Source organism: Strongyloides ratti (genome assembly GCF_001040885.1).
Source record: "Strongyloides ratti genome assembly S_ratti_ED321, chromosome : 2".
Lineage (NCBI taxonomy): Eukaryota > Metazoa > Nematoda > Chromadorea > Rhabditida > Strongyloididae > Strongyloides > Strongyloides ratti.
Genome location: NC_037308.1, coordinates 12,893,265 through 12,908,914, shown reverse-complemented (window position 1 = coordinate 12,908,914; position 15,650 = coordinate 12,893,265). Strand labels below are relative to the sequence as shown.

Here is a 15,650-nt window from a genome sequence, read left to right as displayed (position 1 = left end):
TTTTAGATGAAAAATATGATGTAAGGAGAAAGAGTATATTGGTATGCTATTGAATATATATAATAATATCTTAATATATATATATAACTTAACAAAGTAACATAGTTTGGTAACAATGTTAAATTATTATATTACACTTTAAATAGGTGATATAATAACTATTTGTTAAAATAACAATTTCATCATATCTTTTTAATTATTTTAAAAAAAAAATATTAATTTATAATAATGAGTAATAAAAAAAAATCTATAAGATTTTAACATAATTTTATGATTATTTATTTTGTAATTCATAATAAAAATAACATTTTTAAAGTGAAAAAAAAAATAAAATTATTAACAAAATAATCTTTGTCCTATTAGTATATTGACATATCTGTAAATATAAAAGTGATATTATTTTTCTATATAATTTTAATGGAAAATGAACTTTTCTTATGCACACAATATGTGTACATTAAAGAATATATAAATGACAGTGTTAATTGTGGTTGATGAAGAAATATATGATTATTAATAATACATAAAATCGTTAGGGCATTAAAATAATCTGTCCCATTAACATCATAATTATCATGAAACAGTTGAATCCAAAAAATTATTAGTCACACAAGACATCTATTCATTTCTTTAACATCTTTATACATCTAATTTTTTATTTTGTAATTATAGGATAATTTGAAATTCAAATCTCAGAAAGTATTGTTTTTTTTTTAATCCATAATTAATAAATAGGTCATTGAAGTGTATTCTTTAAAATTAAAACATAAAGAACACTTCACCTTTTAATTAATATAATAATAAATTTTTAGTTAAATTAACATATATATAACAAATAAAAAACTGAAGAAAAATAGTATTATTAAAAGTAATTTCAAACAAATTTAATGATTTTTTTTCTTCAACAATAAACTATATGCCTCACCCACAACTATCAATCTATTTTGGCCTTTTAACTACACACATTTTTTGTTTACTATAATACTATTGACAAAATTTATTCTTCCAAAGAAATATGATATAATATTAAAAAAAAAAATAGAAAGTATTATTAATGATTAAATAAAGGTATTTAAGTAAAAAAAATTTTTTTTAACTGAAATAGGGAGAAATTAAAAAAATTTAATAAAATATTCAATTAATAATAAATATGTATTTGCAAAAAAAAAAATAAAATAATTAATCTTTCTAAATAGCAATATATATTATTTTAATTATCAAAGTATTTTAAACTTTATAATTAATTGTAGCTATTTTTAAATGCTTTTTGCAAATTTAATGATTTTTATGGAGATAAAATTATTTAGTATTATTATTTATATTATTATAACTTTTACTAAACAAATTCATTTAAAATTTATTAAAAATATAATAACAATTTATAAAATTAAATAGATATCCCACTGTCAAAAATAATAATATAATTTTAAAATTAATGTAAACTTAAGAGCAAAATATTGTTTTGATAAGTAAATATAAATACACTTCTCTGTAAATGTCTTTCAACTAATTTTCCATTTAAAAATACTATATTTACAGTTGGATTATGAAATATTTATTTTTATATTGAAGATTTTATGTTAGCTTAACTTTAGATTCAATAGTATAATTTTTGACGAATATGTATATATCTTAAAAAAAATCCGGTGAAAGATAAGTCTAAAATAACTCCAGGTTCCTGTTTGCTATCAATAAGTTTATATGCCACTTTTGCATACGCCTAAATTACTTTATGTGTGTATAAAGTTAATTACATAAAAAAAAATCCGTTCATAAATAATTGTACGTATAATTATTTCATTAAATTTGTTTCCTGTTTTCACTTTTTCCAAAAAAACTTTTTTATACTTGATACCTTTTTTAAATATCAAATTCTAAAGACTTTTCATAAAACTTTCAACAAAAAAAAATCTTTAAAATTACATAATTTTTCTTATAATGTTTTAAAACTTTTCCTGTTTTTAATATTGTATTTCATTCAAAAGAAAGGTGAGTTAAAAAGATTTTAAAATTTTTTTCATTTTGTATAAAAATGCTACATTTAATTTCCGTAAATTTTTTAATTTGAAAGAAAAGATAATATCTGTGTCAAAGTGATAAAAACTAAAAAAAAGTAACATTTCATCCATTAAATTAGCCTATTGGTTTTAATTGAAATATTATCAATAAAATTTTTTTTAATTGTTAAAAAATCATCGTGAACAAAGTTAAATAACTTTAAAAAAATTATTTGATCATTAATTAAAAATTTTTATACTATTTTTAAATTTATCATAAATTTATAATAAAAAAACTATTATTTGATTATATGTCATTATTAACTATATTTTTTAAGAGATGAAGAATTATGAAAATTTATGTATGTAGTTAAGTGAACATTATTATATAAAAAAAATTGAAGAAAGGCAAAATAAAATATTTAATATATGTAGAAAATGAAATAATATACTTTGGAAAAAAATATAGACAAAATGAATAATGAAATTAATATTTTATACATTTAGGAAAGATGAAATCTTTGTTTTTATAAATTTTAAGTACATTATCAATATAAAAATATACTTTTAAAAAGTATTTAAATAATTATTTAAAATGTTCTTGTTTAGTTATTGATAATATTTTTTCCAGAAAAATAATAATATTACAATTTAATTAATGACTTAAAGTAGTAATAACCTTTTGTTTTTTTTTCTCTCTGTTATTAAAATGTTGTTTTGTTTAAAATATTACAACAGAAAGTTTTAAAATAATAGAGATTAAAGTTCTGGCTAAATAATTTCATTGAATTCATGTTTAAAAAAGTATCATAAAAAAATTTTTTTTTTTTGAAAACAAAGATTTAATTAGACTCAATATTAGGATATTTTTAGTTTTGTAATTAAAAAAAGAAAAACTTTTCCCAAAAATATAATAACAAAAATTTCAATATTATAAAAAATTATAGATTAAAAAACACTTAAATGATTTACTTAATAAAAATTAATAATGAATGTCCTAAAACTACCTCATTTGGAGGAGTGTTTAACATTTAAAGTGACAAAATTTCACTTATTATAATCTTCAACTTAAAAATTTCTACCAAATATGGGTGATGATTTTGGTCGTTTAATCTCAAAAATGCAAAAGTCTAAGTTTACTTCTACTGATAATTCAAAAACAATGTCTTATTTCCTAACTAGTAAGAAGAAAAACGTAAGTTTTTATTTTTCTATAATTAATGTAAAATAAATTTGTCAATCATCAGAAATCTTTTAAATTTAATGATACATACTTTTTTTCACAAACTACAGACAGAATTTTGGAATCATCCTGTTATCATATAACAGGACAAGCATGTAATTTATGTAAATATACAAATGAATTAGAATTAACACATCTTCCTGAAATTGTTTTTGCTAACAATCAACTAAAAATTGAATCTAAAAATGGAAAATATATTAATTTTAATACTTTTGATGCTATAAAAATGATTGATAATTCAAAATATCCTGATTTTAAAGTCAGTATGTCTGAAGCTTGGGTTTCAACTAGACAACAATATAAAAACTTAAACACTTCTGGTAAACCTTTTGATTGGAGTTACACAACATTTTACAAAGGAACTCTTAGTGATGATGTTTCTGTTATAGAAACAACAGAAGAGATTGATATTGAAAAATTAAAACAACGTGATCCAATTCTTGAGTATGATTCTTTTATTTTGTATGAAGATGAGTTACATGATAACGGATTAAGTAAACTTGAAATAAAGTATAGAATAATGGAAGAGCGATTTCTAGTTCTTCAAAGATTTTTTCTTCGGGTTGATCGAGTAATTGTTCGTGTTATAGATACAAGAATTTATCATGATATCAAAAATCCATATATTTTGAGAGAATGGACATACCGAGAACAGAATGTTCGTGATATGTCTGAAGAATGCCTTGAGAATATCAAAAATGAAGATTATTTATCTGTTAATTTACCTTTAATTGAAAGAAAAATGGAGCAGATATTATTGTAAAAAAGTTTATTATAATTTATTTTTAAAACATTTTTATTATCATACATTGTTTGTAAATTTGTTGTAGATAATAAAAGTTTTAATAATTAAAATTATTTTACTCTAAGCTCTAGTATATGTTGCTATTGCTTTTACACCATTACATTCCATTGTTATTACAAGTTTACCATTTTCAATATGTCTAGTTATGGTTGAAATTTTATCTCCTTTATTATATGGAAATTGGTTTTCAATCATTTTACCATTTTCATAAGTAAAAATAGAATAATGTTTCCTTCCATCAATAGTATTTATAAGTGTTTTTTCATTCATAACCCATGATATAGTATGATTTTTAAAGGTTGATTCTGTTATGAGGGTAACTTTGTCTCCTTCAATTTTCATTATACATTTATCTTTTATTGTTTTAGCTAATTTTCTTATTAAGAATCCAATACCAACTTCTTTTAAATATTCATCCATATTTTCAAAGACTGAGTCAATCCATTCTCCAGCAAATTCTTCAACCATTTTAAAACCTATAAATATTATTTATATAGAATAAAATAAATTTTTAATCAATTTTTTTAAAAAAATTAATTTCTATAATAATTTTACAACCTTTATATCAATTTTATAGATAGATTATTTCTTATCTTGATTATTTATTTCAAAAATGATTTGAATATATTACAATAAAATATAATAATTATCTGTATTATTTAAAATATTAAAATATAATGTAATGAAAGTATTTTTAATGATTGATCAAACTTGTAATGTATTTTTGAGTATTATTTATTCTTTCTTATAAATATGTGTTGCTATAACACCATTACAATTAAAAGTTACAATTAATTTATTATCCTTAATTTCTCTAGTAATAAGTGAAATTTTATCACCTTCTTTAACAGGACGTTGTCTTTCTATAAGAATACCATTTTCAAAAGTAAAAGTTGAGTATACTTTTCTTCCATCTATAGTTTCTACTAATGTTTCTTCACCTAATGTCCATGTTATAGTATGATTTTTGAAAGAATTTAATGATAAATGGGTAAATTTATTACCAACAACTTCAATAACTAAAATATCCCTAATTTTTTGTGCTAATTTTCTTAACAAAAAACTTATTCCACACTCTTTTAAATATTCATCAAAGTTATCAAAAATAGGTTCTATCCATCGTCCATTAAATTCTTCAACCATTATAAAATAGTATGTCAACAATATAGTTAATTATTAATTAAAGTTAGGATTAAGTTTTAATATGCATATTTGTAACATTTATAATGTTTCCTTATCACTAGAAGTCCTTTTTAGTGTTTGTTCATGATAAAAAAAAATAGTATCTTATCATTAAAGATATTCCGGAATTATACTTAATTTACAATACTAAAAGAATAATTCTTGTTACTTGACAAAAAAAAAAGTTTAAAAATATTTTATTCTAATGTAAAAAAAGGATGTATGATGTTAATTAATTTTTAAAGACGGAAATATGTATTAACTGCTTTAACTCCATTACATTCAAATTCAACAATCAATTTATTATCTTCAACATACCTAGTTATAATTGATTCTTTTAATCCTGATTTAATTGATTTTTGAGTTTCAATCAATTTTCCATCTTTTAATGTAAACATAGTCAAAAACTTTCTACCATCAATAGTTTCTTGAATTTCTTCAACATCTAAAGTCAAATTAATTGTAAAATTTTTAAATGTTGATTCTGATAATATTATCATCTTATTACCATTAACAGTTATTGTTGTTTTATCTCTAACAGTTTTAGCAAGTTGCCTCAAAACAAAATTTACTCCTGCCTCTTTAAGATAAGCATCAAAATTGACAAATGTTGGATTTCCCCATACTCCTGCAAAAATTTCTGCCATACTAAAATAAAATTATTTATTAATTTTTAAATTTAAATATCAAGAAATTTTTAGAAAATGTTAAGAAAAGTTAAGAAATAATATTAAATTATTCTAACAAAATTTCTTATTTATAGTATATATTTAATTAAATATAAATTAATTTTTTTTTTCTTTTCTTTTTATGTCAATATAATTGTATGATAATTTTAAATAAGGTTAATACATTAAAATGTTGTATATATTCACATATCAGTAATACAAACTTTCTTACAACTAAAAGTAAAAATTGGTTTCAATGATTTTATGATTAAAATTTTATAAATAAAATTATATATATATAATGTAAATAAATAATTTGAGACAAAATCAAGTTGAAGACATTATACCATCAGATATCTTATCATTTGCATATCTGGAAACAAATTCCATAAACAAAAGTCATTGTCTTCTAAATTTTAAAGTGAATATTTTTTACTTTGTAAATATTTATAATTTAAAAATAATTAATATAAATATTTAATGTTTAAATTATTTTTATCATGAAATTATTTCATTTATTAAAAATTTTTTAACTTTTTCCCTTACTTTTTTGATATCTAAGAAAAGTGGTAAAAATATATTTAATCATTATTAAATAAGAATAAAAGTAAAATTAAGAAAATATATATTTTGTTAAATTATTAACAATTTTAAAGTCAAAATACTTTGACTTCTAAATTTCACCTTCTATTTGCAAATAACATAACTATTACACAAGCATTACACAATGAAGAAAAATAATATTTCATACAAATATTTCTATTTCATTCTGTGAATTTATAATCTAATTTAAATAAACATAAAGACCTTATGGTACCATTTGTATATTATTGAATCAAAAAAGCAATCTACCAGTATACAAAACTAACTTTTGTATGAACCATCAGTTAATACTATTATATAAATATAAAAAAAAAAGATAAATATAAAACTAAGTTGGTGAAAAATTTATTAACAACTTCTTTTAAAAAATATTTAAAATGATTAAAAGAGTGCTAGAAGAATTACAACAATATAATGTATTAAAATTTAATAATAAAAATTTAAATTAGGCTTTAACATAGACTCTGGTAGCAGTGACACCATCGCAAACCATATCAATGTACAATTTATCATCCTTAACATATCTTGTAATAACAGAAGGTTTGTCACCATCTTTAATAACTTGTTGTCTTTGGACAAGTTTTCCATCTTCCCATGTGAAGGTAGTATTGAAACGTCTACCATCAATTGTCTCCTCTTCATATGGAACTCCAAGATCAAATTCAGTTGTATGATTTTTGAATGTTGAGGCAGAGTTAATTGTAATATGATTTCCATTGACAGTTATGGTTAAAACTGGCTTAACAGTTGCGGCAACCTTTCTTGTCATAAAACCAATTCCAGAAGCTTTTAAATATTCATCAAAATTGGTAGATTCAGAAACATTCCACTTTCCAGCTAAAGCATCAACCATCTTAAAATATTACACAACTAAAAATAAATGAAAATTATTAAAATTAAAATATATATGAACTGAATAAAAAATGTATATATATCTATATATATATAATAATAACATTAAAAAAAAAGATACATTTATTTATTTCTTTCACAAATAAAATATTATATTATTATAAACAATAATAAATATTACAAAAATTAAAATATTTCTATTCTCAATGACCTTCTTCACGTATGAAAAGAAGGATAAATTAATATTTTATGCACAAAATAGATTATCATTTACATTTGTGAATAATATATCATTTTTATAAATATAATTTTTGAAAAAATAAAATGAAAATATTAAATAGCTTAAACTAACTATCTCAAAAAGGAGGTGTGGTATCAATAGATATAAATATATATATATATTTAAGAAATATGTAATAAAATATTATTAGAAATCAACAATGATATATGAGAAAATATAATTAAAATAGATTGATAAGCTTATTATAAAATGACTGTTTATATTATTACATCTAGAAAAAAAAAAACTTTACAATGAAATAATATTTATTGAACAGTATTGCTTTTTGATAAAAATTTACTGATAATAAAAGATAATGTATATTGATATATACGATCTAATAATTGTAAAATTATGTCTATTAATATATAATTGATAAAAAAAAAAGTGTTCAATTATTGTCAATCAAATAGAAATATATAATACTAATGATAAAATGATTATATGCCATTTTAAATTAATGATTATAATAAAAAAGAATTTTTTGATGACAATTAATATTTTTTATTCTATCAGTTTTTATATTCAAAAAATAAAATTACAATAGAAATTAAACAAAGAAAGAAGAAAATCTATTGATAATCGAGGTAGAAAAGAAATTTATAATATTAATCATTATTCATTATATATAATATTATATGAGATGATTAAATGATAAATGAAATAATTCTTTTTCTCATTGTACCCTGTTACACTTTCTTTTTTTTTTTAAATAGAACTATTTGTCAATTTTTACTATCACTCTCTGTCTACAAAAACTCTAAATTCACAGAAGCTTCTAGAATATTACAGAAGTAACCTCTATTGTCTTCTAACAATAGTAGTAAAAAATAAAATATTTTATTTATTTATTTATTTTTGAATGGGATGTTGAAAAATATTTTGAGGTCAAATTTTTTTTCTACATTTAAATATATTTTATGAAATAAATATATATATATATATATATAGCATGTTGATTACAAAAATTATATTAGAAGAAAAAAAAAAATTCCCGCTTATGTGGCTAAGTATATAATAGAATATTTAAATGAAAAGTATATGTGATTGTATAGAATTATATTCAATTGACTGATCAATATTATTTATTCCTTTTTTTTTATTTTTATCTAGATGTTGAATTTATATTTACTTATTTAATACATTTGATGAAGATAAAAATTTTAAAATAAAATATGCTTTTAAAAGAGGAATTAGAAATGACCTTATTAGTACATATTTCATTAAATATGAAGTTCTTTTTAAAAATTTAATAGAAAAATTGTTTAGATTATATGATAAATAAATTTTTAAAAAATAGATGTTTAGCAATGATACTCTAATAGTTAATCAATATAAGAAAACCAAAAAAAAAAATGTGCTTCTTTGTTTATTATTACACCATTAGAATTGCACTTGTTTTTTAAATTTATCTTCTAATAGTTTTTTTAAGTACATCTTTTTTTTAAACTTAAAAAAAAAAGAAAAAAAGATTTTCTTTATAATATGAAAAAATATATACATGTTAATAAAAAACTTTTACTAATATAATCATATATATATTAATTCTTCACCAATTATAGTTAATATATACAAAACAATTTTTTTTATCAGAATAATAAATGTTGCATTTAAAAATGCTTATATAAAAAATGTTAATATTAAAGTAGATTAATCTTACATATATAATTATATATCACTTAGGAAGGAAGACAATGAGAAAGATAAAAAATTTTGATTTGAATTTTTGAAATTGTTAATTTTCAAGGTATTCAAAATTGAAAGAACGATGCAGATGTTTTGAATTAGTTTGACGACTTCTCTTCACTTTTTTTTTCTTTAATACTAATATAATTATATACTTCATTGAAATATTAATATCAGTTAATAAAAAAGAAAATTGAGTATGAGAAGAAAAAATTTTGTTAGAAAAAATGATATTAATTCTATACATTTTTTTTTTCTGTTAGATATATATATATATATATTTGTACATATATATATATATATAATTAATTTGATGGAGATGTTTTATTACTTTGCTTTAACAAGAATCTTCTCTACCAGAACAAATATTTTGTAAAATATTGATAAAATTTTTTGACTTGTAAAAATTTTCAGACATTGATTATTAAATTTAGTTTTTCTAGGTAATATTTTTTTTTTTGTAACAAAATCTAAATATAAAAAAATTTTTTTTTTGTTGCTATCCATTATTTAGGGTACTTGGTGTTTCTGTCTCTGTAGGGGTAGCGGAATCATAAACAGTATCATTATCTCTAATTTCTGTCTGGAGTCTACATGTTTGTTTATCTAATGTACCAGCACCACAGTCACAGAAAAATCTAAAATAATACAAAAATGTCAATTAAACTATTATTTCTAAATTTTTTTTTTTTAAATTACCTGTCGTGTCTGACAAATTCTACTTCATGCCCTTTATGACATACTTTTATGCAATTAATACAAATTGCATTCCTATCTGTTGTATTACATGTTATACATCTATAAAAAAAATTTTTTTTTATAATCATTTTTAATTAATTAAAATATTTCATTAACATACCTATAAAAATCATGCATTGGAAATGAGGTACATGAACTAATTTTAAATAAACAATGTCCTTTACTGACAGCCTTTTCAACAGCATTATAATTTTCATAAACTTTGTTATCCCTTAATATTGGACGAACATCTGTAGCAAGACATAAACCACCAAATTTATTAAGAAACAAATGATTATGTTCAAGTGTAGCACTAGCACCATTTGTGATTTCAACACCAGCTGCTTTACCTTCAAAAATTCTATTACGACGTAATGTTGGATTAGATTCTGTTGATATTAATACACCAGCTTGTGCATTCCTATATATATCATTATCTTCTAATAATCCACGGCCTTTATTAAAAATACATACACCACCATCTCTACCATCATAAATTTTATTTCTTCTTAATACTGGATGAGAATCAGTCTTTATCCATACTCCGGCCATTGCATTATCAAATATCTCATTATCTTCTAATACACCCAGTCCTCCATTGTACACTAAAACACCACCATTTTGTCCTCCCCATATTTTATTTCTTGTTATTTTTGGATTTGATCCAGTACGTATTTGTACACCAGAATATAAATGATTAAAAATATCATTTTCTTCTAATAATCCATGTCCATTATCATAAAAATATACACCAACTTGTTTACCGGAATGTATTCTATTTTTTCTTAGAATTGGTGAAGAACCAGTTGTTACCCAAATTCCAGCTAATGTATTACCATATACTTCATTTTCTTCAATAAGACCTTTACCTTTCTCATGAACATATATACCACCATGTAAACCATCATGAATTTTATTTAGTCGTACAATTGGATCAGATCCTGTTCTTATTTGTATTCCAGCTAAAGCATTACCATAAATATTATTTTGTTCTATCAAACCTCTTCCCTCACTAAAAATATAAACACCACCTTGTTGACCGGTAAAAATTTCATTTTTTCTAATTGTAGGATCTGAACCAGCTGTTATCCAGATACCTGCAAAAGCATTAGCATATATACGATTTTCCATAAATTGTCCACGTCCTTTTTCATGAACATATATACCACCAGTTTGACCATGATGAACTTCACAACGAACTACAGTTGGATTAGCATGATTTTTAACTTCTATACCACTTATACGATTACCATGTATATTACATTTTTCAAAAAATCCCATACCATATTCAAAAGTAAAAATACCAACATCTCTACCATGATGTATATGGCATCTTCTAAAGAATGGATTAGCATGATTTTTAACCCATACACCGGCTAAATTATTACGTGCAATTTCACAATCTTCATATGTTCCTCGTGCTCCATCACATATAAATATTCCAACATTTTCACAATCACAAATTGAACAATGTTTCATTTTTGGATCTGCTGTCTGTTTTTTAACACAAACTGCAGCTCCAACAACTGATGAAGAATAAATAATACATCTATCAATAGTTGGTGTTGATTCATCAACAATTTGTATAGCATAATTTAATTGTTGTGGTTGTGTACTATTACGATCTGGATTAAAACGTATAGTCATATAACCTAGATAAGCATTAATACTTCCATCAATAAATGATATTGTTGTTGCTATTGAATTTTCAATAATAACTTTTTTCATTACATTTTTTCCTGGTGCAGCACCAATCATTTGAATTGCTTTATTAATTAAAATTGGTGATGGATGATATATACCCGTATGTATAAGGATGAGACGTTCTGGAGTATTAGTTGTTTCTAAAAATCTAATAGCAAGTTCTATAGTATCAAAATGAATCATATTTCTACCGGCATGAGATTCATATAATGAACCTCTACTAGGTCTAACATGTACAGCATCTTTTAATTGTTTAAAACTTTCTTTCCATGGATTTTGACAATCTTTCCATCTATGTGGTTCACGAAATTCAAATTTAGTAGGTGATGGATGATATAAAGGTGTTGTATATTCAAAAACTTGTTGAAATAAAAATTTCCATATGTCGGGTTTATTTGAAATTTTATAAAATTTTCGTGATACTAAGGTACATGTTGTTAAATCTTTTTCATATAAATATGTAAATATCTATAATAAATAAAATAAAAAAAAAATAAATAATATTAATTATTTTATTTTAAATAATTTTTTTAAAAAAAAAAATTTATACTTATACAAATATTATATAATAAATTATATATATTTTAAAATATATTTCTATCTTTCCATTTTAAAATATAAAGATAAATTTATATTTATTATATTTAATTTTTATACAAAAGAGGTAAAAAAAACTGGTTTCTTATTTTATATAATTTTAAAATTTCTCGAAGTGTTAAAAATTAATATAAGAAATTGTTAAAAATAATTTTAAATTTATAAAAAAGAAAAAAATAAATAAAATTAATAATTAAAATATCTTACCTTAGTTGTTAATTCTTCCGGTAGAAGATCAAAATAGCATGTACCATCGTCAGGGGGATATAAGTAATCTGAGACACTTCGAATACAAGATTTTCTTGCTTCACCAGGACTATCTGGTTTAAAACGTTTTGTCGATGGTTTAAAAGAAGGAATGTCATCAGCTGTTGCAGCTAATGTAGAGGTACAACAAGCATCTTCTTCTTTTTGTTGAAGGCATCGCCTCCTTCTCAAAGTGTACCGCTGTAGAGAATCGGCTCCCTCACTGAGAGGCATATCCAATAAATAATCCGAATCGTCGTCACCAGCTGGAGCTGGTGAGTCCGGATTTGAGGGTTGCCGTGACGATTTCGTGATGAAAACGTGTTGCTAAAAAAAATACAATAATATTAGATTAATCAGAATAAAAAATAAATTTTTATAAAAAAAAAGTTAAAGAAAATAACATAATAAAAAAAAAAGAATGTATTTTATTTACCAAACTAAGTAAAATAAAATTTTAATTTTTTTTGTGATTTAACATGACAAATATGAATAAAATGTCACGCGATATCTATTAAACATAGCTTTTTAATAATAAAAAAAAAAAGAAATATATATAAATTAAATAGGTATAGGATTTAAAATTGTTAACAAGTTTCTTTTAAACTATTATAAAAATTATAAAATGAAAAAATTTTGTAATTTTCTTTTTTTTTTTTTCTACAAAAAGTATATCAAATGTAAATAATAATGTTTAAAGGCAACTTTATATATATATATATATAAAATATAATAAATTTTACGCAAAAATGGTTATACTACAGAGGCAGACAAAAGTCTTATAGTAAAATATGTTGAAAGGCTCTAAGAAAGGTAAAATTGATGAGAGAGATGTTGAAGATGGCAATATATTATTGCGTTCATTGAGGCGACACTATCGTCAAAAATGGAGCACAGGTAGTGGATCCATATATTATATTATACATTGTTTGATGATGAAGATGATGGAAAAAATGAATAGTTAAATTATATGTAATAAAAGTTACAGTGTTACATCAATATTTACATAACAATATTTTATATTTATTGTCTATTCACTGCCAGGGGGATAAGAAACATATTTATAAAAAAAAAAATTATATATTTAAAGTAATATATTAAACTATATTTCTATATAAAAATATTATATATGTTAAAAAGGTATCACAATTTAATATTTTTATTGTATAGTAAGATTCTGTAGGGGATAATTTTACATTATAAATGTTTATATATAAATATTTATATTTTCTATAAAATATATAATATGAAAAAAAAAATGTATATAATATTATATTTCAACCTCTGAAATTATGATTAACTATATTTATTTGATTTTCAATCAATTAGTAGTCTACTAAATGGAAATATATTTATATATATATTTATACAAATATCTTTCTATCAATATCTATATTTTTAAAACATTTTTTAGTTTAATATCACATTTTAAGAGTAATTTATATTGTAGAAAAAAAAAATTACATGGAGCAGTGATGTGAATCTTCAAAGTCATGTATATAAGTATTATGGTACTGGTATCGCACTGTGATTGGATAGAATTATATAACAAAAAAGTAAGAGGTTATGTCAATGGGACAAATTAAAAAATTTTTATATAATCAAAAGAAAGATGAATAATTAACTTTTTTTTTTTATTATTATATATTTACCAACATCAATGGGGAGAGGTAGGATAAAAAAGACAATATTAAAGGGAAATAAAATATAAAAAAAAAATTTTTAATAGTTTAGAGAGGAAAAAAAAAAGGTGACCAAATGATTAATAATATATATATATCTATATGAATCACAAAAGGGATGTGTCTCACCCATATATCCATATATTTAAAATAACCATTTTTCTCTTTGATCATCATCCTTTCCTCCATCAACATCATTTTGTAAAGACATAATTTTTAATATTATATCTATTGATGATACAACATAATATGAATTCAAATTCATCCCATACTCATATAAATTTATAGTATATATATATATATATATATATATATATATATATATATATATATACATATAAAATGTATATAATTTTAAATAGTATGATGTCAAAATATGAATGGCGTACTGGTTGGTTGGTTGGTTGGTTGGTTAGTTGACTGGCCTTACAAAAATTTTATATTATATATAGATAATATAAAATATATCATCTCTATTCATGATCGGTCACGTTGTAATATAATATAAAAATAGGTAAAAAGAAGAATAAGGAGAATTAGACTGCTTGATTTTAATTGTGAGTTTTCATATATTTATTCTATATATCAATCTTCAATTGACAATTTTTAGTAACATTTTGAATGAAGATCAATTTTGGTACTATCCAAAAATAGAGATATACTTTTTGACATGATAAAAGTCACGTCTAATGATGAGAAGAAGATAAAAATTTGATCAGATTTTTTTTTAATTCTCTCACAAGAAATATCATATATATATTATAATATTTATATAGTATTAATGTATAAAATGTTGAAGTGATGATGAATTTTAATGAAGAAAGAAAGTCAAATAGTTTAAAAATCATGTCAATTGTATGTGAATAAAAGATATATAAATTATCTTAAATATATTATAGAAGTATTGAAAAATTCGTGCCACACCAATAATTACTTTTTCAATAGTAATAATTAATACTTATTAAAGAGTATCTAAAGGGTCGCGCGTATGTAATCTCCTAATCACGAAATCTTAATAATATTAAATGTGTAAATATTTCAAATTGAATTGACCTATCAATAAATAACATGTTTAGATTTGACATTGATAATCAAATTGATAAACTTTAACAAATTTAATAAAAATTTATTATTATATTTTTGAAGAATATTAATAATAATAATAATAACTATTCTTTTCTTTCAACATCACTCAAAATTAGTTAAAAGGAGAAAGAAAAGAAAGACATTCTTCATAACTAATGCCTTTTCCATTATCATAAATAATAGTCAAAGATAAATATTAAGTATGATGTAGTTAGTTGTAAATAATAAACAATACCAAATACATATGTTTAACTCAATTATATTAACATTTAACTAACACA

The 15,650-nt window shown here is 21.4% G+C and overlaps 6 protein-coding genes across 6 annotated transcripts; 1 reads left to right on the top strand and 5 right to left on the bottom strand.

Annotated features, from left to right (window-relative positions):
* Nucleotides 1-3,084: 3,084 nt before the first annotated feature.
* On the top strand, nucleotides 3,085-4,003 carry SRAE_2000412200 (TIP41-like protein; the record flags this gene model as incomplete). The annotated part of the gene is made up of 2 exons (XM_024642954.1): nucleotides 3,085-3,192; nucleotides 3,245-4,003. The coding sequence occupies 2 exons, from the start codon at nucleotides 3,085-3,087 to the stop codon at nucleotides 4,001-4,003; spliced, it is 867 nt and encodes a 288-aa protein (XP_024508673.1).
* A 102-nt stretch (nucleotides 4,004-4,105) lies between these two features.
* On the bottom strand, nucleotides 4,106-4,513 carry SRAE_2000412100 (Cytosolic fatty-acid binding domain and Calycin-like domain and Calycin domain-containing protein; the record flags this gene model as incomplete). Its single annotated transcript, XM_024642953.1, has 1 exon — nucleotides 4,106-4,513. One exon carries the CDS (start codon nucleotides 4,511-4,513, stop codon nucleotides 4,106-4,108), a length of 408 nt encoding a protein of 135 aa, XP_024508672.1.
* Nucleotides 4,514-4,780: 267 nt separating this feature from the next.
* SRAE_2000412000 (Cytosolic fatty-acid binding domain and Calycin-like domain and Calycin domain-containing protein) lies at nucleotides 4,781-5,188 on the bottom strand (the record flags this gene model as incomplete). Its single annotated transcript, XM_024642951.1, has 1 exon — nucleotides 4,781-5,188. The coding sequence occupies one exon, from the start codon at nucleotides 5,186-5,188 to the stop codon at nucleotides 4,781-4,783; it is 408 nt and encodes a 135-aa protein (XP_024508671.1).
* A 278-nt stretch (nucleotides 5,189-5,466) lies between these two features.
* SRAE_2000411900 (Cytosolic fatty-acid binding domain and Calycin-like domain and Calycin domain-containing protein) lies at nucleotides 5,467-5,874 on the bottom strand (the record flags this gene model as incomplete). The annotated part of the gene is made up of 2 exons (XM_024642950.1): nucleotides 5,467-5,672; nucleotides 5,736-5,874. The coding sequence occupies 2 exons, from the start codon at nucleotides 5,872-5,874 to the stop codon at nucleotides 5,467-5,469; spliced, it is 345 nt and encodes a 114-aa protein (XP_024508670.1).
* A 1,069-nt stretch (nucleotides 5,875-6,943) lies between these two features.
* SRAE_2000411800 (Cytosolic fatty-acid binding domain and Lipocalin/cytosolic fatty-acid binding domain and Calycin-like domain and Calycin domain-containing protein) lies at nucleotides 6,944-7,351 on the bottom strand (the record flags this gene model as incomplete). The annotated part of the gene is made up of 1 exon (XM_024642949.1): nucleotides 6,944-7,351. The coding sequence occupies one exon, from the start codon at nucleotides 7,349-7,351 to the stop codon at nucleotides 6,944-6,946; it is 408 nt and encodes a 135-aa protein (XP_024508669.1).
* A 2,464-nt stretch (nucleotides 7,352-9,815) lies between these two features.
* SRAE_2000411700 (F-box domain and Zinc finger, N-recognin domain and Carbohydrate-binding/sugar hydrolysis domain and Periplasmic copper-binding protein NosD, beta helix domain and Pectin lyase fold/virulence factor domain and Pectin lyase fold domain and Zinc finger, N-recognin, metazoa domain and Parallel beta-helix repeat-2-containing protein) lies at nucleotides 9,816-14,472 on the bottom strand (the record flags this gene model as incomplete). Its single annotated transcript, XM_024642948.1, has 5 exons — nucleotides 9,816-9,954; nucleotides 10,016-10,114; nucleotides 10,176-12,226; nucleotides 12,563-12,928; nucleotides 14,413-14,472. The coding sequence occupies 5 exons, from the start codon at nucleotides 14,470-14,472 to the stop codon at nucleotides 9,816-9,818; spliced, it is 2,715 nt and encodes a 904-aa protein (XP_024508668.1).
* Nucleotides 14,473-15,650: the final 1,178 nt, after the last annotated feature.